At 41.4% G+C, this 21,536-nt stretch overlaps 1 protein-coding gene across 2 annotated transcripts in view; it reads left to right on the forward strand.

The window, feature by feature from the left end:
- Window positions 1-21,536, forward strand: part of chd8 (chromodomain helicase DNA binding protein 8) — a 38,904-nt gene that overhangs the window by 2,117 nt on the left and 15,251 nt on the right. For both annotated transcript variants that reach the window (XM_054762312.1, XM_054762302.1), the window contains exons 3-21: window positions 21-368; window positions 4,347-4,460; window positions 4,538-5,043; window positions 5,126-5,237; window positions 10,382-10,645; window positions 10,710-10,778; window positions 10,862-10,917; window positions 12,019-12,136; window positions 12,215-12,298; window positions 12,407-12,544; window positions 14,086-14,207; window positions 14,495-14,738; window positions 14,814-14,990; window positions 15,080-15,223; window positions 15,788-15,886; window positions 17,346-17,505; window positions 19,153-19,363; window positions 19,443-19,638; window positions 19,881-20,051. In XM_054762312.1, coding sequence (XP_054618287.1) covers window positions 21-368; window positions 4,347-4,460; window positions 4,538-5,043; window positions 5,126-5,237; window positions 10,382-10,645; window positions 10,710-10,778; window positions 10,862-10,917; window positions 12,019-12,136; window positions 12,215-12,298; window positions 12,407-12,544; window positions 14,086-14,207; window positions 14,495-14,738; window positions 14,814-14,990; window positions 15,080-15,223; window positions 15,788-15,886; window positions 17,346-17,505; window positions 19,153-19,363; window positions 19,443-19,638; window positions 19,881-20,051 — 3,333 coding nt within the window. The remainder of the gene's footprint in view (window positions 1-20; window positions 369-4,346; window positions 4,461-4,537; window positions 5,044-5,125; window positions 5,238-10,381; window positions 10,646-10,709; window positions 10,779-10,861; window positions 10,918-12,018; window positions 12,137-12,214; window positions 12,299-12,406; window positions 12,545-14,085; window positions 14,208-14,494; window positions 14,739-14,813; window positions 14,991-15,079; window positions 15,224-15,787; window positions 15,887-17,345; window positions 17,506-19,152; window positions 19,364-19,442; window positions 19,639-19,880; window positions 20,052-21,536) is intronic.

Consider the following 21,536-nt stretch of genomic DNA (forward strand, 5'->3'; position numbering starts at 1 on the left):
CGTATTATTTGTTTCTCAAGGGGAACGAAGCAAAACGAATCACGCTGGTTCTCCAGCAGCCCTCTCAGGCCGCTGCTGCTGCTGCGACGCCAGCGGGTCAAACTGTCGCAGCCCAGCCCCAAGTCACGCAGGTTCAAACAGCCCAAGGAGGACAACAACAACAACAGCAGCAGCAGCAACAACAACAGGCCCAAGCTCCAGCTAGACTGGTCCTGGGTCAGCTCCCTGGGGGCAAACTGGTCCTCCAGGGAAGCCAGCTTTCAGCCTTGACACAGGCCCGGGCTGCAGGCCAGGCAGGAGGGCAGCCCAAAGTCCTCACCATCCAGCTGCAGGTGCAACAGCAGCCTAACCAGCAAGGGGGTGTTAAGGTGAGACAAGTTTTGTTGTTTTTATTTTAGACGTTAGCACCACTACCCTTTCTCTTTTTTGAATTAAGGTACTTGAGGAAATCAAGTTTGGTATGTTCGGGTGATAATTCCGGCCTCAACTCAAGTGCATTGCCATGATGGTATTTAAAATTATGGTCATATCTGTAATGAATGAACATATTATCCTTCTTTTATCATGATGCCACTGGATGCATTTCACAAATAAAGACTATTTGCGCAAATAATACAAGTAGTGCAATATGCTATGTAAGTTATAGAAAAAATGACATATTTATTTTGATGTTTTGTTTCGACAAAATAGTCCTAAAAACAATCATCACTGGTAGTGAACTAAAATAACATGTAAGACAAGGTAGTCTTAATAAATTTACAATTAAGAATCCAATTTAAAAAATGCTGGTAACGGTGCAATTTGGAAAGCCGCATATTTTGTATGTGGCACAAACATCCGTATAAGAACAAAGTAAAGTGCCAAGTATGAAACTCTGCACTAATTCAATCTGAGACACAGGCCTGTCACGATAATCGATAAATCGATTACTCAAACGGAAAAAAAACAAGTTGAAAATAACGACGCCCTCGATAAATTGAAATGTGCGTGTGTGTCATCTGCTCGTCTGTCTGTGTCACAAAAAGTGAAAAAATGGTCTAAAAAATGTCACTAGAATCGATCATCTGCGATAATTTGTAGCACAATTATCAACCAGCAAAATTTGTTATTGTGACCTACTGAGGCCTACTGAGACGTTATAAACTGGGCTCATTCAGCATGTCACGTCATGAACAAAACATATTAAATTACTGATATCTAATTTTTATGTCCGTATCAGTTGGCTGATACTGCCTGACATCCCTACTATGAAAGTTATAAAAAGATCAGGGTCGGAGCCAAAGATGACACGACAATCAGTAAATCGATTAACCGTCGGGGTAAATCAAAACGAACCCGATAATTTTGCCGGTTGCGATAAATTTACATGTGCATGTGTGTTTGTTGGCGCAAAAGATACTGCAAACGTATTGAATAAAGAGAGGAAACCGTGTGGAATACTTTCTTGGTGCCTGTTGTGTATAAAAACACCAGCTGATGTCAATTTCAGACCGTTTGTCAGGCTATGGAGTGCTTTGAAGGTCATGAGGAGGAGTTTATATTGAATTATTTTTATTTCTTTTGATATGGTGTACAAGTATTATTATGCCATATATTATCATAAAAGCGACTTCTATAGTTGCATTAACCCCCCCCCCCCCCCCCCCCCCACACACACACAAGACGACTTTACAAATTGTGCGTCTGATCACAAATGTGACAACAGTACATAACAGAAGTCGATCAATAAAAATGTGAACTCTGCGGCTTATACGGTGTTGTGGTTAATTTGTGGTTGCGTTCTGGTCTCGCGGCATCTCGTGTGCTTTGGCGCAGTCATTTCGTGCTTTGTGCGCGCGCCCTCATCAGTGACACGTGACACCACTAGGCTTGTCACGATAATCGATGAATCCAATTAACCGCACGATAAATAAAAACAAACTCGGTCTTTTGACATGTGCATGCGTGTTTGTTGTACTCCTTCCCCTCTGATGTCAATTTCAGCCCGTTTGTGCATCGTCACTTTGTGACATTAAAAAGTTTGTGACAAAGACAATAAAAATGAATAGTACAAAACGCTGGAACTTGCATTTCCGCTGCCCCAAGTGTAACCCCTCATTGTGCACCAAACGCATTCTGCAGAACCCAAAACATGTACTTTGGCCAATCTCCCACAAAACGTTACACCTCATTAAACGTAAACAGTGTACTGCACACACAACATTGATAAGTGAATCAAGGAAGTGTATATGCAAATGAGCTGATATCTGCATTGACACACGAACTTCAGAGTATTTCCAGATTATTTCTCTTGTTTTCCGGGTTATTTCTCAGATGGTCTCCGTTTGTCACCAAAGTGACAATGATTCAATATCAGAAATGTGGTGATTGATTTTTATTCAAGTGCAATTTTTGCTAAATAAGACTGAGCGTGCATTTTATTTTCATTGAGGTTTTTTTTTGGTCTGTTTAATTTAGTATGTTTAATTGATTTTATTGAAAACATTTTGACATTCTAATTACAATCTTAAAATACTCGAGAAATGTAAGTTTATTGCTTTTGATACGGTGTACTCATAATTCTGGCATACGTTATTAGATTAATGAAAAAATGACGTACATACATATACAGCAAGCATTGCCTCGCTACATGGCAGTTCACCTTTCACGAATTCGCTCTTTTTTGATGATTTTTGTTAAGTGCAGTTTTACACGTTTTTTTTAACAGCGTATGAACGCGTGTTGTGTTGTGCGTCCTTGTGGTGTATTAGAGTGATCTATCGGTGCTCTGTTGCATGTGTCTGTTATTGTATTTGTATAAAATGTTATTGCCTGTCCGAGGAAAGTGTATAAAGTGGGCGGCAGGTGATAGAGTGGCCGTCTCCCAACCTGAAGGTTGTGGGTTCGTCCTCCTGTGATCATGTCGTAGTGTCCTTGGGCAAGATACTGAACCTCCAGTTGCTCCTGATGCTGCGTCATCAGTTGGTAAATGTGCTAGCAGTAAGTATCAAAGCACTTTGAGTGCCTCTGAGGTGGAAAAGCGCTATACAAGTGAAAGACCATTTACCGTTAAAGTGTATGGTGAGGAGTTTTATAGCCTTAAAACGTAATTATTGTACAAAAATATAGTTGGCTACTTTGCGGATTTTACTTATTGCAGGCTATTTTGGGAATCTATCCCCCGCGATAAACCGAGGAACACCGTATTATCATTGCATTAATGAAAAATTGTATCGAAATAATGTTGACAATATCGTTTATCTGCAATAATTTGTAGGACAATTATTGACCAGCAAAATTTGTTATCGTGACATGCCTGGATACCACTGATTTCTGTTCCGATTTGATACTGAGGAAAAATTCAGGCTGATCGCGGCTATTGTATTGTATTGTATTGTATTGTATTGTATTGTATTGTACTTTATTTATCCCGCAGCTGAGCCGAAACCAATACTTCGTGCAAATACACCTAACATGCCGGGTAAATTTTAAAAAGTAGATGAGGCATCAGAGTAATTTTATTTATTTTAAACAATTGCATATCATTTAGACAAGTTCTCAATGTAGTTGCTTTCCACTGTGTTCCTGTTAATGATATACATGACCTTTTTAAATGACTGATTATAGCAATGCAGCCTATATATGTACAGATTAGCGGTGCTCTGGTCAGGGTTTTAAGCTGTCGATTCCGATAACGATCATCCATGAGTGAGATCGGCCTATTTTGATCACATGGATTAACTGTTCGTCTTTCAATGTATTTTAAATCAGAGATCTGCTTTCATACGCACCATGGCCATAATACCGTAATACCATATTTTCCAACGCAATTTGGTTTTCGCAAATTATATTGCGCCCTTATTCCCGTGACCGAACTGACGCGATCAAACGCAAAATAAATCGTCTTAGATGGAAAATCTGCACGATTTTGACAGTTTTTGCACGCATTTAGCGTCTTGCGTCAGGTTAATTTCGGTCCATGCACATAGTACAATTGGACTAAATATAGGTCCAAAACGGAAGCTCGACATTTTAGACTTTCACTCTAAGTGCTCTCTGCAACTTTGCCGTTAAATTAACAGTTTTGCATGTTCATGTTCTGCTGGATGTTGAAAAACACTGTAATGTGTTAGCATATCATGGGATCGTTTACAAAATGTCAAATATCAAAGTGGGCTCCGTATCGTTTTGATTTTACCGTATGTGGCCCTTGAGAGAATTTGGGACACCCCTGGCGTTGAGCGTTACATATGGTCTAATGAAGGTATGTTTGAGGTACGCAGACATTAAATAAGGAAAATGGTTTGAGGAATGTCTAATCTAAAGTAAAGCGAGTTTGTTTGCTGACAACATTTGTCTTGTTTCAGTATCAGCTGGTGTCAGGAGCAGGTAATACGGGAAGCCCACAGGTACTGCAGATATCCCAAGGCCAAGGGGGGCAGAGACTGGCAGTGCCTTTCAAAATGCTCCTGCAGCCACAGGTAGTCATTTTGTGCACCTGGTGCTGGAAATGAGTTTTGTTAGGACAGTGGCAATGATCCTTTGTCGTCTTTGACAGACAAGCTCAGCATCTACAGCTGGTGGCGGGGCTGTTTCTGTGGTGAAGGTTGTCAACACTTCGACGGCAGGACCCTCCGGCACAACCACCTCCCCGACGCAGACCATCCGCATCGCCAAGGCCCCTGGTGATTCTTCCTCTGTGCGACGGGTGGAGATCTTGTGCAAGCAAGAGAAGGCAAACCGTATTGTTGCTGAAGCGATAGCGAGGGCCAAAGCACGGGGCGAGAAGAACCTCCCTCGAGTGCTCAACCAGGATGAACTTCCAGCCACTCAAACCTCGCCAGAAGTAGGGGGCACTGTCACTGTGGTGTCGACTGCAAAGAAAAAGACAAGCGGGGGAGGGAGCAAAAAGAAAAGTCCCATTGCGGCAGGATCACCATCTAAACCAGCAGGGGGAGCCGACAAAAAAGGCAAAGCCAAACCTGCAGGAGGGACCGTCATAGACGCTGGAGGACTTGTTATACCTGCGGCAGGAAACAAGAGCAAAAGTAAAATCAAGACCAAGTAAGTTGGCAAATTTACAAAACAGTACTTGACTTTTGATGGCTGTTTCTGATGAATCTCCCTTGACTTATTTTTTTCTCAGCACTATCACTCTTGTGGGAGCAAAGAAAAGAAAAAGGAACCCATCCTCTGATCACTCGGACGGCGAGCTGAGTCCCGCCTCACCTGCTGCGCTGGAGGAAGACCTGATCATGGTACGGCGACATGTTGCATGCGCTTAAGGTGTAAAAGTTCCTCCACAATGCAGCAGGACCTCTGATGTTGAACCGTCCATAGAAACATTCACACTAAGACTTATTGTGGTTTCATCCATGTTATAGTGAGCAGCTGGGAAAGAGACGTGTGCCGCTTTCACGCAAATTCCGATTTCAAAATCCATGCTTGTCATCATGCTTTTCTTCTGACTTGTGATGTCACAAAGCTGCAAATTGCAGGACAAGTGTATTCAATTTTGGAGGTTCTGCTGTATTATGTGTAGTGAGCTCATTCAGCAACAAACAAAGCATCCAGCCCTTTTTATCGCTATCGAGTCAGTTTGTACGAGGCTTTGCATGATTTTTTCCCAGGAGTTAGGGGGCCGATCACGGATTACTTTAAATCGATTACTTTAAACCGATTCAATCATTTGAAGGGGCATTATGTCTATTTATAGAACCGCACATACTTAACGGGATAGTTGGGATTTTTTTGACATGAAGTTGTATGACATCCTCATCAGCAGTGTAGTACATCAACAGTGACTTAACTCCCCCACTTGGTCCAGTTCTAGTCGGATTTCCGTGACAAACGTAGTTCCGCTTAGTTGCTGGCTTATTTAAGTAAAGAGCCTGGCTTCTCAAAACAATATGCATTCAAATGAGTAATACAGGGTTTCCCCTAGGATTTTTGAAGCTGTGGTGGTGGGCTACATGGGAGGTGGACTGCTGCTGCTGCGTAGCTGTGGCAGCAACTTTTTAAAATATATTTACATTTATTGTGGGTAATAATGTCAACATTAGGGTCGTTTTCACAGGCTTGAACAACAAATGCATGAATTAACTTGAAATGCCTTTCTCTCTGCCTTTTCTTCCACTCCTTATCTGTCAAGTGCCATCAGGGCAGACAAGCGATTCCGGTGCATGTTTTTCAAAATGAAGTGTAGTGAAATGTTTTTATTAGGGCTGTCAAAGACTAATATATTAACTAATGTATTTAATTAATCAGGTTAATTTTTTTAGTGTAATTAACACACACGCATCATGGCAAGCCACTGCTGTCTGTTATGACGACAGACGGCGGCACAGTTGAACTCCCCACAGTCACGCAGTGTCTGACGCTCTTTTTTTCCTCCGAGTGCAGAGTCATTGTGCTCTTCTTAAAAGTAATGTTAAAATCTCGTCTCGTCTCGTTCTCGTAGACCCAGCCTCGTGTATCGCCCTTTCTCGTGAACTGGGTGTTTTGTCACACCTCTACTTGCGACACATTCTGAAAAATATAATTTAACAAGAAAAATACAAATAAAACACCAGCAAAAATGGAAAAAATAAGCAGTCATTTTACAAGAATAATTCAAAATATTAAGAGGAAAAAAGTGTAATTAAGGAAAAAGTCATTTTTCCCAAAATAATGTAATATTCATTTTAGTAGCAAAAAGTTAAAATATTAAAGAAAAAAGATTGTTTTTAAAAGTTGTAATATTATGGGAAACAAACAAAACAGTGAATTAAGTTGTCATTTTTGAAAACGGCCCAAAAAGTTCATCGAGGATGAGGAGCGAAACGTCCGACACCTTCTTCACAGAAGTACAGATGACGTCTCAAGAAACCTTTTCCTTGATGGACAACTCCTGTACGACTAAGAGCCTACACAGACGCTGTTTTAGAATATTTTTTAGAGGATCGTGTTCAGTCGGCACACAGAATGACACAGACACATCAAGGTATTTTAGCCTAAACAAGGGCGTATTTATTTAAGCATCAACACACAAGATATATGATTGCAGCGAAAAAGCCTCTTACCTACGCCAACAGAGTGGAGAGCCAACACCCGTGGAAGAGTTCGCGTCAATCGGCTGGGCGTTCGATCACAACCCGCAGCAGACTCCGTCTAGGTGTTTTCGCTCTCCCCTCTTTATACCAGTCTGTTCGTGCGAGCGTGAGAACGGGGTGGCCGGCCCTGAAACTCAGGCATTCGCACGCAGAGTTACTATTTTTTAACAAGCACCTGGTAGGCAAGGTCAGCAGATATACAGTGGGAAGTGAATATTCAGAACAACATAAACCCTTTCTCACATTCGTATCAAGCACCTGGTAGGCAAGGTCAGCAGATATACAGTGGGAAGTGAATATTCAGAACAACACAAACCCTTTCTCACATTCGTATCAGTGAATATTCAGAACAACACAAACCCTTTCTCATATTCGTATCAAGACCATAACAAGATACAGTGGGAAGTGAACCCTTTCTCACATTCGTATCAAGCACCTGGTAGGCAAGGTCAGCAGACATACAGTGGGAAGTGAATATTCAGAACAACACAAACCCTTTCTCACATTCGTATCCTGGGAAATGGATGTTCAGAACAACACAAACCCATCACCCTTTCACAGACGCATTGCCCAAAAAGTTGCTTATGACAAGAAAATTTACAAGAAGAAAATTGAAATAGTAGGAAAATTAAAAAAGTAGAAATAGAAAATAGCAGCTGTAATTTTACAAGAAGAAAATTGTATTATGAATTATGTATTATGAAAAATTTTCATTTTAATAGCATAGAGTTGAAATACCAAGATTTTTTTTTAAAGTCGTAATATGAGAAACAAACCAAATTTTTAGAAAATTAGGCTGGGGAGAAGTTGTAATATTATGGGAATGTAGTCAAAATATTACAAAAAGACAATTTACAAATGTGAAATTTTAAATATTTGGAAAAATTAAAAAAAAAAAACACAAATTGTGGCAAAAAGAGCAAAAATCATACTAATGATACACTTTTCATCTATATCACAAAACTCAAATGCTGTTTTACATTTTTACAGTTATTTATTGAAATTCAAGTGGTTCAAGTCCAATGAATAGCTTGAAATGGTACTAAAGTGCCAGAGGTTTAAAAAAAAAAAAAACAACAACAAAAAACAAAACCGGTAAGTTTACCCAAACTGAAGAATAACGTGTATCTCAGAATGATACAAAGAGGCCTGTTTCAGGGACCACAGAATGGGTCAACAGTTTAAAGCTGTTCTGCAGAAATGGAGGTTGATCAAGCCTTGGCAGATGGTGCCACTCATTCCTACAGGTGTTCCAAGTTCTGGAGTACTTCCTACCTCCGCTGTGTGTGTAAAAACAGTGGAGGGAACACACAGTGGTACTATATCCTCGTGAACATCAGTTGAACAGCATTGTCCTGGTGAAAGTCATTGTTGCTAGAAAAAAGGCAATTAACAATGAAAGAGAGACAGACCATCTTAACACTTATATAACACTTATACAATATAGCCTTTTCCTCCAGAGAACTTTTGACCAGTAGTGTATATAACTTCTTAGCATAGCCACACTTGTTGCTTTACAAAATATCAGAGTGGCAAAGTCGCTGGAAAACGTTTGGACGTCCCTGATTTAAGTCATTTTAACAAAAGCACTGCAAGAAAGAATGAAAGGAAGGTGCTGTTTTGTAGCGGACTGGGTTTTGTGACTGATATGGATCAGTCAGTGCACCCTGGTGTGTCTAAGTTCTGGAGGCCAGTGAAGAAACCTTAGATGTGACAGTGATTGGTAGAGATGGCGATCAATGCTACCATGCCATAGGCTACCCATTAGGGATGGGGAATCTCTGGCCACCTCACGACTCGATGCGATTACGATTCAGATGCCTGCGATGCGATGATAAGACGATTATCGATGCATCTCGATGTATGTTTATTTGTGATTGATAGTTGGTCAGTTTTTTCATGCATAATTTTTTTCTATATATTTTTTTTGCTCACCGTGTACTACTACAACAAAGCATATTTGTAATGATCCACAATTAAAATAAACATGAAATTGATGAATTTACTTCCATTATCTTTCAATTATGGGAAGGTTACATCTACCAACATATTTCCCGTTGCACAGAACCAGCAGGAAAAGTAAAGTGCACCAGTAGCGACATGTATAAAATGTCAAACTTCACCATATTATGAGTAACCAACATAAAAAAAATCAGCCATTATTCATAAATAAATAATAGACGTCTGAATTCAAAGTAAAATCCTGAGCATAGAATCTCTGACAAAATAGCATTTTTGCTGTACAGCAAAGTCAAAAACAGCTTTCATACAAAATATAGATGTCTGTACCAGCAGCTCTCATACAAGAATAATGCTTGCAGACGTCTGTATATTATGAATAACCAAAAAAACTAGGCTGCCCTTATTAACAATTGCAGTGTCAGTGAAATAACGTTGTGATGGGACGTTGTAAACGCATTCCGAAGTGCGCAACAAAGCACAACAGAATACGGCCGCAAATCCTTCGCAGTAAAAGTGTTTCTAGCAGAAACACTTTTCCGAGTTGGGTGTAAAATTAGTTATCACATGCTCGATGGTTCTCTGGTCGGCAGCAACTTCAGCTGGCTGTTTTTCCACCTGGTTCTGGTGGAAACGTGCTGTGTGGTTTCTCATATTTGTCGTGTTCCCAAACTATTTGAAGCTTGTATGACAAAGCCTGTATGTTGTCTGGCTCTTGTCCAGCTTATTTTTACCTTCAACTGCGCGAAAGCCAAAGTGCTTTCAGACGCCCGCTTTAAATCCAGCGGGTGCGAGTCGGAGTTTACGCTCAGCCACTCTCAGCCATAAATTGTCCGGGCAGCGCTTTTGCTTTCCATCTTTTTGATCCGTTTTTTTTTTTTTTTGTTCCATTAGCATTGATTATTAACATTTATGAATCGATTAATGATCATCAATGTCTGCTTCGCGCTGCATCTAATAATTGATTATTTCCCCCACCCCTACTACCCATACCACAATGGCACCGGTGCAAACCTACAGAAAACTGTATTAGCCAGACCAGACCAAAGACCTAGAGGACTGTGAGGGAGTCTGCTTGTGACTTGTGTGCTGTTTCTGGCATAGTGCTTCTAAAAAGCAGTGTGTCTGTGTGTCGAGGCGCATAGCATCTAGTGTGTCTTCAACAGTGTAGTAGGTTGTTAGTGAGTAGTTCCTGAGGTGTCTGTTTGATTCAAGACTTGACCGCTGAAGGTGTTTGCATGCTGAATAGGGATGTTGTGTGTATTAATAACGTCACTTACTGTATATTACACACGTACACTGACCAAAGGAAAAAAGTTGCACCTTTTCACAATTCAATTTCCCATTTCCAGAAGAGGCGTTCGAATCGCGTGGTGAAAAGGAAGAAGTACACGGAAGACCTGGACATTAAGATAACAGACGACGAGGACGAGCAGGAGGATGTCGACGTCATGACGACCACGGCGGCTGTGGCCTCCATCAGCGCACACCCCGTAGCAGCGGCGGCAGCAGCAGCAGCAGCAACAACAACAACAGCAGCAGCAGCCGCAGCAGCTCACATCCACCAGGAAATGGAGTTCAATGCGGACGGACTGCCTGGCATGCAGTTCTTTGTGGTGTGTTGAACATTTCAAATGAATGTATAAGTACTCCGCTACATTGTCTGTCTTGTCTTTGCAGGAAAACCCAAGTGAGGAAGATGCTGCCATTGTGGATAAAGTCCTTTCTATGCGATTAACAAAGAAAGAAGTATGAAGTTCTTCATTCACTGTAGCTTTCAAATGTCTTGCCTTTTTTGTGTGTGAAATATAATGACATTTTTTCTCTTCTAGGTTTTCCCAGGCCAGTACACCAATGTTGAGGAATTCTTTGTCAAATACAAGAACTAGTAAGTCTTGCGACCTTTACACTTGTGAGCAACTTGGTCTAGCCCGCACACATACTGACTCAGGCAGTTTTTTTGTTTTTTTTATTTTGTTTGTGCAGTGATGTAATGGTAAATGGGCCACTGATGGTCCCCAAGACGCTCTTTGACTACCCCTACTTTTGTGGGGGTGTTGTCGGGGTGTTTGCTCTATGAACAAACTACAACTGGGCTTGTTGGTTCAGTGTCTCGGGCGAGCGATGGTGGTTGAGGAGAGAGAGAGGCTAGTTAAAATAGTCAGCCCTTACAGAGCTGCAGTTTGAAGATTTTTTTCGGAGGTGCACGTCTATGAAGTTATATTTGCGCCTTCATTTTGAGATAGCAAAGGCAGATTTTGAGCCATATTAATGTGAAATAACTGCTGTCGTTTGCTCTGTCACTCAGTCTCTTTCTCTCAACCGCTGAACGCATGTTGTTGTGGGGCGAGGAGAGCCGGTGTACATGTGGCTGGTACCTCCAGCCGGGTTCTGGGGACTGGGCTCCTGGCTATAGCTTACGGGTTGTGTGCCTGGAGGGCAGCAAGGTGTACGGGCGTGTTCAGTGGTAAAAAAGCGTGCCTGTCCAGGAGGGGAGAGCACTTTTCCTAATATTCTCGTGATGGACCGGAAAAGTCCTACTTTTACGTCTCCAAATACCAGAAAAATCTCCCAACAACATCAGGAAAAGTCCCTACATTTGGTACTCGCTTTCGAGAAAAGAAGTCACCAAGAGGGTTTGAAAATTTGCCACATTTAGCGAGAAAATGGCGAAGTTGGCAACACTGAGATGGGAAGGAGGTGGAAGCCATTCACAGATGGAGAATACATGAAAGAATTGTTCATAAAAATAATAGAGCAAAATGAAAGACTGCCTCTCTTTGCAGAGTGTTTATAATATTTCAGAGAAGGCCTACACACATAGGCGCACTTCTGTTGAAATACATGTTATTTTTATTTTTTTAACTGGAAGATGGTAAAGGTTGCCGACCCCTGGACAAGTGCGTCACGATCGGCAGGTTGGTGACGCCTGCTTCACACGCGAGCATCTGCATAGAATACACTGATGTCCTCACCTTCTTGTTCCTAGTTCATACTTGCACTGTGAATGGGCCAGCTTGGAGCAGCTGGAGAAGGACAAGAGGATCCATCAGAAGATCAAAAGGTTCAAGACCAAACATGCACAGATGAGGCATATCTTCCAGGAGGTGAGAGGGGGATACTTGAGCTTGAGTACCACCCATTCTGCTGTTGTTGCATTAAGATGATATTACTGTACTTGACAGGAGGAGGAGCTCTTCAACCCAGACTACGTCGAAGTGGACAGGATTCTGGATGTATCCCATAGTGTAGACAAAGACAACGGCGAGGTAGAAGAAACTGGACTAGAAGAAAGATGCTTTTTTAATTTCAATATTCTGAAATAAAGTACTGAAAATTTTTGGAAAGTGACACACAGCTCTCCTGTCTCCCTCTAGCATGTGGTTTACTACTTGGTCAAGTGGTGCTCTCTGCCCTATGAAGATGCCACCTGGGAGCTGAAGGAGGACGTGGACGAGGGGAAGGTTGAGGAGTTCAGCAAAATCCAAACTCGGCAACCCCGTCTCAAGAGAACGGTAAGAATTCAAGCTGTATACCGTGGATCTGCACACATTCCCTGCAAATATGTGGGATTTTGAGCAAAACATGTTTTATTTGTGGGGAAAATCCGCCATTTTGTGCTTATAATCGCCATAATTTGGCTGCTTATTAGTAGAAAACTCATTTTCAACTTGTAAAATATCAACAAATTTTCAATATAGAGGTTGAGTTCAACAGAAAGTAGTCGGAGGCAAACATCAACTTGCCTGAGGTGTTTTTTTTTCTTGTTTGTTTATTAGAATCAAGTTGATATTGACATTCTTACTCGCACATCACAAACCGACAGGAGCTTATCAACCCAAATGCCTACCACACTCACAGTGCAACCAAAAATAACACAAGTGACATGTGGAACACAGTGCAACTACCCCACAATGTGGGTATGCAAACACATGCTTACACATACAGTAAATATACATTTAAAACAAGACTATTTTATGTTACCGTAAAGCACCGTGTATAAACCGCACCCATGTATTAACCGCACCCACATTTTCAGGCTCACAGGGGGGGGGGATTTTTTTTTGTTCATAAATGCTTGCCAACTCTTTCATCTTAAATCAACATGCGTAAAGGTACTAAGCAATTTCAAAAAGAAGAAGAAAGGAGAAATCTGCCGTCCATCAATTCATCTGCAATGGAATTACATAATGCTGCATTGCTTCAGTGTGAATTTGAATAAACTCCAACGTTTATTCAAGCATACACAAGCATTTTCATCTTCTGTTGGAGCGGTGATGAACTTTGCCGTGGCGGAAAATTGGCCGCTCGTAATATTTTGTGCAGCTCAAAACTTTCGGAGCGGTAGGAGGGACCATCAGCGGTGGCCGAGCGGATACGGCATTGCCTTAATGGGGTCCAACTTCTGTTCTGTGGTGAACGAGCGGTGATTAATTTTTTTTTTACCGCTCCAGGAACGCTACAGCAAAGTTCAGGCGGTGTGACCGGGCTTGTAGTACGAGTGATCTTCCGCTGAAGCGTTGTCTGATATTATTTTTCAGTCCGAGTCTGGTCACAGACCTGTCATCGTGTATAAACCGCACCCTGATTTTTATACACGGTGCTTTACGGTACTTTATAACCCACAAGGCATGTTGGGAAGCCAGCACGTACACTTCCCCAACAGGAAGTTACCCAGCATACCTTGCGGGTTATGAATTAGTATAAAATAGTATTGTTTTGCATGTTTATTAGTGTGTACGCGTTTATATAGACACCCGCATAGTCCGTGTGGTGCAGTTGTTGCACCGCGAGTGAGGAGTCGTTTGAGTTGATCTCCTGTTGGTTTGTGTTAGTGTCATAATATACATTTTTATGGGCACCACTATGGCTTCCGTACATCAAGAAGCAATGAAATAGCTTCTTCCTGTTCCTGTTGACTTTCAGTGATTAATAAAAAGTGGAATATGCCTGACGTGAGTTGTTGAACATCAATAAAAAGTGTAGACTACATCGTACAGGTTTTGCAATGTGTGATTTGGCATGCTGAATTTGTTCGCACTTTCTGCTTCCACAGTCCCGACCGCCGGCTGGCTCATGGAAGAAGCTTGAGGAGACCCGAGAGTACAAGAATGGCAACACGCTTCGAGAATATCAGCTGGAGGGTGTCAACTGGCTCCTCTTTAACTGGTACAACAGGTATGTGATCACGCCTATTCACGTCATCACACCTATTCACATGACGTGAATAGGTGAGCTTAGCCAAACATTGAGTGAAAATGTTAAAATCGGTAACTCTCAAATGACAAAGTAGTATCAGAGAATTCTTTGTCATAACATTCATAACACTGTCTTGGTGTATGATAGAATCCCTCTGTGCTCATCCATGGTGGGTGTGGCGAAGGGCCTGGCCACCCATTTAGTAGCTGGTAGATGGTTTGATAAGGCACATCTTGTATGAAATTTTTGTCTTTCTCTGGCATCAGGCAAAACTGCATCCTGGCAGATGAGATGGGTCTCGGGAAGACCATCCAGTCCATCGCACTCCTGTCTGAGATTTATGCTGCGGGGCTCCAAGGCCCCTTCCTCGTCATTGCTCCTCTTTCCACCATTACAAACTGGGAGCGGGAATTCTCCACGTGGACCAACATGAATGCCATCGTGTACCATGGCAGCCTAGCCAGCAGGCAGATGATCCAACAGTACGAGATGTACTGCAAAGATGACAAGGTAGTCTTTTAACGGTCACAGACAATGAATTTGACTTTCTTGGAACATTTCTAATGTGCATCATTCTGTGCACAGGAACATTTAATCCCAGGCGCATACAAATTTGACGCCCTAATCACAACTTTTGAGATGATATTGTCCGACTGTCCGGAGTTGAGGGAGATCTCCTGGCGTTGTGTGATCATCGATGAGGCTCATCGCCTCAAGAATCGTAACTGCAAGCTGTTGGACAGCTTGAAGATGTTGGACCTGGTTAGTCGACCCAAGTGGAAAATGCAGATGCCAATAATGCTTTTGTCTCCTCGACTTGCGAGTCACCTCCGTTGTTGTGTTTGCCCCAGGAACACAAGGTGTTGTTGACCGGCACTCCTCTGCAGAACACTGTGGAGGAACTCTTCAGTTTGCTTCATTTTCTGGAGCCTGCCCAGTTCCCATCTGAGATTGAATTCCTCAGGGAATTTGGAGACCTCAAAACAGAGGAACAGGTGTGATATATTTATATATGTCCAGATTTGCACATTTTTGATCAAAACTTTTTTTTATTTGTGGGAAACCTATTTTAATTAGGGCACTTATTGGTAGAAAACCCTGCCCTACATTGGTAAATTTTGAGTTGCACAGAAAGTAGGCAGAATCAGACCAACGATCTTGAGGAGTTGATCTTTATATGCAGTGAATCAGCTTTATGTACTCGCACATCATAATCTCAACACAAATGCCTACCTCAGTCACGGTGCAACCAAAAATAGCCAGCAAAACAATGCAAGTGTACCACGCAGACAATTCCGGTAGCGAAATAGATCCGTGCACACTAATATACTTGCAAAACAAATGTATAACCCACAAGGCATTGCTGGGAAGCCCACGCACACACTTTCCCAACAGGAGGTGACACAGCATACCTTGCGGGTTGTGAATGAGTGTAATTGTTTGTTTTTTTTGTTGTTGTTGTTGTTGTTGCACCGTGAGTGAGAGAGGCCTTTGTTTGATGACCTGTTGGTTGACAAGACATTTATCTAGGTGTAATTGGAAACTTGTGTTGTTTTTAGGTTCAGAAGCTGCAGGCGATATTGAAGCCAATGATGTTGCGACGACTCAAAGAGGATGTTGAGAAGAATCTGGCACCCAAACAGGAGACCATCATCGAGGTTGGTATAAATGGTAATAAATAGGGATGCTCTGATCGATTGGCCACCGATCAATTTTGGCCGATTTCCGTAAAAAAAACATGTGATCGGCGTATAAACGCCTTCCAAAAACCGATCGGCGTGCGGTGGCGGCAAATCCTACATGTCTGCTCTGTCACGTAGGCTTGCCAACAAAAGGATGTGTCTCGTGTTGAGCTGGACACAGGCTATGCCAATCGATACCAGCTTGTGTGATCGCTCCCTAACCAAACCTATCTCCGTTCGACTATTCTTGCATCTTTGTTTACACGCCTTGTGATGACAGCTGGACACCCCTGCAACCTGGACACTCTATTTATTCTCTTAAGTCGAGGACAGATTTCTATTTAATAAATATATTTATTCTGTTCATTTTGTTATCATGAACTAAATAATACATTATTATTGAACAACTTATTTCACATGTATTGGTATTACAGCGTTCCCTCATTTATCGCGGGTAGCCGCAATAAGTGAAATCCCAAGTTCATTTTTTTTTACAATGATTACATATGTTTTAAGGCTGTAAAACCCCTCACCATACACTTTATGTGCTTTTCTTAGACAGGCAATAAAAGTTTCTCACGTTTCTCTCTTGTTTAAACACTCCAAAAAAAGTTCAAACCTTTGTTTGAATTTTAATGATCAACACAAGAAATTAAATCACTCACGCATATTTCACTCATGTGGCCGTGCCTTTTCATCCTGGCGCCGTTCCGCTGTTGTGTTTTTGTATCTTTGTTAAAACATACTGCTGCAGACAAACCAAAGATTCATTTACAAGCTAGCGATGACACAGGAGACACGGCAGGGCGGCACAAAGGAGATTGATTGACAATGGTCTACAGCCAGTACACTACAGCCAGGTGGTGCAGACGGATGAGAGAGGGAAGAGCTCGACACTCAACTTCCTACAATACTTAAAGGGCCAGGCTCGGCCTGTGACAGCGTTAATACGCTGTAATTTAAAAAAAAAAAACACAAAAAAAAACTGCGAAAGGTGAGCAAGAGAACACTGAACTGTACAAAACATACATCAAATTAAATTCAGGTTTGTGGCAAATAGAACAAAAATGGTTTCACACAAATATGAGGCAAAATAAAGGGCAATCAGCACAAACGTTTATTTTTAATTACATATTTGTCAGGATTCCTTGGAATTGTCTAATGGCGTCCCTGACCAATACCACTCATCATAAATACAACATGTACAGTTAATCCATGTGATTGGCATCGGCCAATCTCACGTATGGATAATTGGAGTGGTTGTTTATGGTCCATATGATTTGACTGGCGACTGAAACAGCTGTGACCCTCATGAGGACAAGCGGTGGAGGAATGGGGGCACTTAAATGCAATTTTTACATCATAAAATATTTACTTTTAACAGCCTGTCTTGAATTGAAATTTTAAAATGGCACTCTTGTGTTCTTCCTCTCAGGTTGAGTTGACTGACGTCCAGAAGAAGTACTACCGGGCAATCCTGGAGCGGAACTTCAGTTTTCTCAGTTTAGGAGCAAACAGTAACAGCAATGTGCCCAACCTGCTCAACACAATGATGGAGCTGCGCAAGTGCTGCAACCACCCTTACCTCATCAATGGTATTGCAACCCATTCTTAGTTCTCCATATTTAACACATGACTTGAGCTTGCTCGCCGCCATGCCGTACCTGAATTTGCTTACATTTCTCATCCCCAAAATAAATACAAATAGATTTTACATTACATGTCACATTGTGTAATTTACCTTGTTTAGTTGGAGGTTTTTGCATCAAGCTTCTCAGTAGCTTTTAATATTAGCACTGGGCAGCTGTGGCTGTACGGCATACGTTGTACGGTGTGTTACTTACTGACCAGCCTTGTACTATGTTCATGAGGGTTGGGCGATATGGACCTTAACATGTATCGATATAATTAAATTCAGCACAGTCTTGTATAAAAAGCTACAAACCTTAACCCATATAATGAAATTAAATTTAAGCTTACCTATGACACTATGTAGAGTCCAAAGCAAGCCAGTCTATTCCAGTTGTTGAGGGCAGCTGCTTTCATACCATTAGATCCACTGTCAGTAGTTACACACCCTTGTTTCTTCTCATCTAAGTCCCTTTCCCGGAGAAACTCCTTCAACTCCCTTGCCATGTTTTCACACACCCGTGTGAAGAGATGTCCTATCACATTGCTAAGATTGTAGTCCCTTTTGCAACAGTGGTAAAAAAAAAAAAAACCTGCATTGAAAACGATTGACTTGCGATGTCCAGCGAGCTTCGCAGTCACAATTATTGAGCACGACAAGCTCTACCACAAATGTACAAGGAAGTTAGACAGGCAGTTGCTAAGTCTGATGCACTTGACAGGTTGGTGTTCCTGGCACAATATAAGGACATGCTTGTGTCTTCTAAAAATGTTAACTTAAAAAAATACCACTGTTCAATTTAAAGTATTTTTGAGTTGCTGGCATTTTAAAATTTCCTCTTTAAACCAGGCACTCCTTCATATTTTGTTCTTTTGTTATTAGCTGAGGATTTGAACATAGCTAAAGGTTTGTTATAAAAAAATTTTTATTTGACTTTTTCTATATTTATTTCAAAAGAGAATGGCCTACTTTATTTTAGAGGCTATTTTTAGATCAGATTTTTTTTTATGTGCATCTTGCATGAAGCTTTAACATATCAAAAAACATCCTCATGTTAAGTATTTATTGGAATAAAACAACTTGACGAGCATATTTGGCTTTGATTGATTTGGCTTCGGCCATGCTCATTTTCTCTCTTTTGGTTGTTTTATTGTTTGCTCCGTTTTCCCGCCACCGCTGGACCATGCTGGCAATAGGCGTGACGCGCCGATGCGTCAATACAGTGCGCTGCGGCACGCAGTCACAGAGAAAACACGTAATCAACTCTGCATTTGAAAATATAATTTCTACCGGTATACGTCAGTTTCTTATCATTGGAAGGATTTATACCCATATATAAAAATGATCGCCCAACCCTAATGTCCACCATCAAAAGAGTTTAAGTGAAGGAATGGTTTTCTCTCCCCTTGAATGGAAACCCTTTATGGATGAATTGAGACGTTTCTCACTCGCTGTTGGCGTAGTGCTAAATCTGTTAAATAAAGCTCTAACATTATTTACAGGCCCAAGCCATAAAATACTATTAGTATTATAATGTGTTTATACAGTATGTATTATAAACACATATTTTTTTCACTCATTGCTGACAGAACCTCTCATTTGCTTTAACAAGGTGCCGAGGAGAAGATCGTAGCAGAATTACGAATGGTGTATGACCCTCTGGCCCCAGACTTCCATTTGCAGGCGCTGATTCGGTCCGCGGGCAAGCTCGTCTTGCTGGACAAGCTACTGCCACGTCTCAAAGCTGGTGGCCACAAAGTACTCATCTTCTCCCAGATGGTGCGTTGCTTAGACATTCTGGAGGACTACCTCATCAACAAGAGGTAGGAAACTTACTTTTTTTTCCCCCAACATATCATGTTTACATGTGAATGTACCGGTTTTGTTAATCATTTTTTCTAGATACCTTTATGAGCGGATTGATGGCAGAGTGCGTGGCAATTTGCGGCAGGCTGCCATCGATCGCTTTAGCAAGCCCGACTCGGACCGCTTTGTCTTTCTGCTGTGTACCCGAGCTGGAGGCTTGGGTATTAACCTCACTGCTGCTGACACCTGTGTCATATTTGACTCGGACTGGAACCCTCAAAATGACCTGCAGGTACCTGTACTTTGCAGCTTGATGCCTCGACTTGCTCCCACCGTAGTAATACAATATTATACGTGTGTGTATACATATTTTCTTAACACCTGAATGTCAACATGTGCAATATTATTTATTCATTTACATCACTTTACTGTTAAATACCTTTGTATATTGTGCTTTTTGTATCTCTCTGCTGCTGTAACATCTCAATTAACATCTCAATTTCCCCGTTTTTTTTTTTTTAACACCTCCTTCAGGCACAAGCCCGATGTCATCGCATTGGCCAGTCTAAGGCAGTCAAAGTCTACCGTCTGATCACCAGGAACTCCTACGAGAGAGAAATGCTTGATAAAGCAAGCCTGAAGCTCGGCCTCGACCGTGCCGTACTGCAAAGCATGAGTGGCAATAAAGACAGCAATGTTAATGGGGTAAGAAAAGAAATCTATCAACTGACCCAAGAACTGAAAAATGTGTACGTCGTCCCTGGCCACTTCGGGCTTCGAATTTCGCGGCTTCACTCGATCGCGTTTTTTTTTTTCAAAATATATAAATGAATAATCTATTGCTGAATACAGCCTATTGTTAGTCAAATAATATGCACATTTTTTGTTTTGTTTTTTTTTTGCTTAATTGAAGCATTTTCCAGCCCATGAAGGCTATATGAACTAAAATACAAATAAGGCATTCAGAAGATGCTAGAATGATATGTAGCAAGGGTGTCACGAGACATGAGATTGGGTCTACGAGGTGAGATTTCAACATTACTTTTAGTGCAGTGAAAAAAATATGACAATATATTGCCGTTTACTAATTTTATTTCTACTACATTACACTCTGTGTGTATGCTAGCAGCCCTGCCGCCACCCACCGAGACAAATGACTGACAATAGGGCTGAAACCAGTGTACAGCGTAAACCCTCTTCCTGCCTGTTTGGAGGATAGAGGCAAGGAAAACAGATATTGGTGTTCATGGAAATGTATTGAGTGGCAAAATCATCAAGTTCATTTTCATTTGTGTGATGAATTAATTTATTATTGTCGCAGGCCTAGTGCCCACGAGACAGTTTTTTTTCCTGAATGAGAAATCTTGTCACATTTTAATCTCAGATCTTTTGACACCCCTAATACAACCCCTGGCAAAAATTATGGAATCACCAGTCTCGGAGGATGTTCATTCAGTTGTTTAATTTTGTAGAAAAAAAAGCAGATCACAGACATGACACAAAACTAAAGTCATTTCAAATGGCAACTTTCTGGCTTTAAGAAACCCTAAAAGAAATCAAGAAAAAAAGATGTGGTAGTCAGTAACAGTTACTTTTTTAGACCAATCAGAGGGAAAAAAATTATGGAATCACTCAATTCTGAGGAAAAATTTATGGAATCATGAAAACAACAACAAAAGAATACTTCAACACACCACTAGTACTTTGTTGCACCACCTCTGGCTTTTATAATAGCTCGCAGTCTCAGAGGCATGGACTTAATGAGTGACAAACAGTACTCTTCATCAATCTGGCTCCAACTTTCTCTGATTGCTTTTGCCAGATCAGCTTTGCAGGTTGGAGCCTTGTCATGGACCATTTTCTGCAACTTCCACCACAGATTTTCAATTGGATTGAGATCCGGACTATTTGCAGGCCATGACATTGACCTCATGTGTCTTTCTTCAAGGAATGTTTTCACGGTTTTTGCTCTATGGCAAAATGCATTATCATCCTGAAAAATGATTTCATCATCCCCAAACGCCCTTTCAATTGATGGGATAAGAAAAGTGTCCAAAATGTCAACGTAAACTTGTGCATTTATTGAAGATGTAATGACAGCCATCTCCCCAGTGCCTTTACCTGACATGCAGCCCCATATCATCAATGACTGTGGAAATTTGCATGTTTTCTTCAGGCAGTCGTCTTCAT

Source organism: Dunckerocampus dactyliophorus, chromosome 2 (genome assembly GCF_027744805.1).
Source record: "Dunckerocampus dactyliophorus isolate RoL2022-P2 chromosome 2, RoL_Ddac_1.1, whole genome shotgun sequence".
NCBI classification, from domain to species: domain Eukaryota; kingdom Metazoa; phylum Chordata; class Actinopteri; order Syngnathiformes; family Syngnathidae; genus Dunckerocampus; species Dunckerocampus dactyliophorus.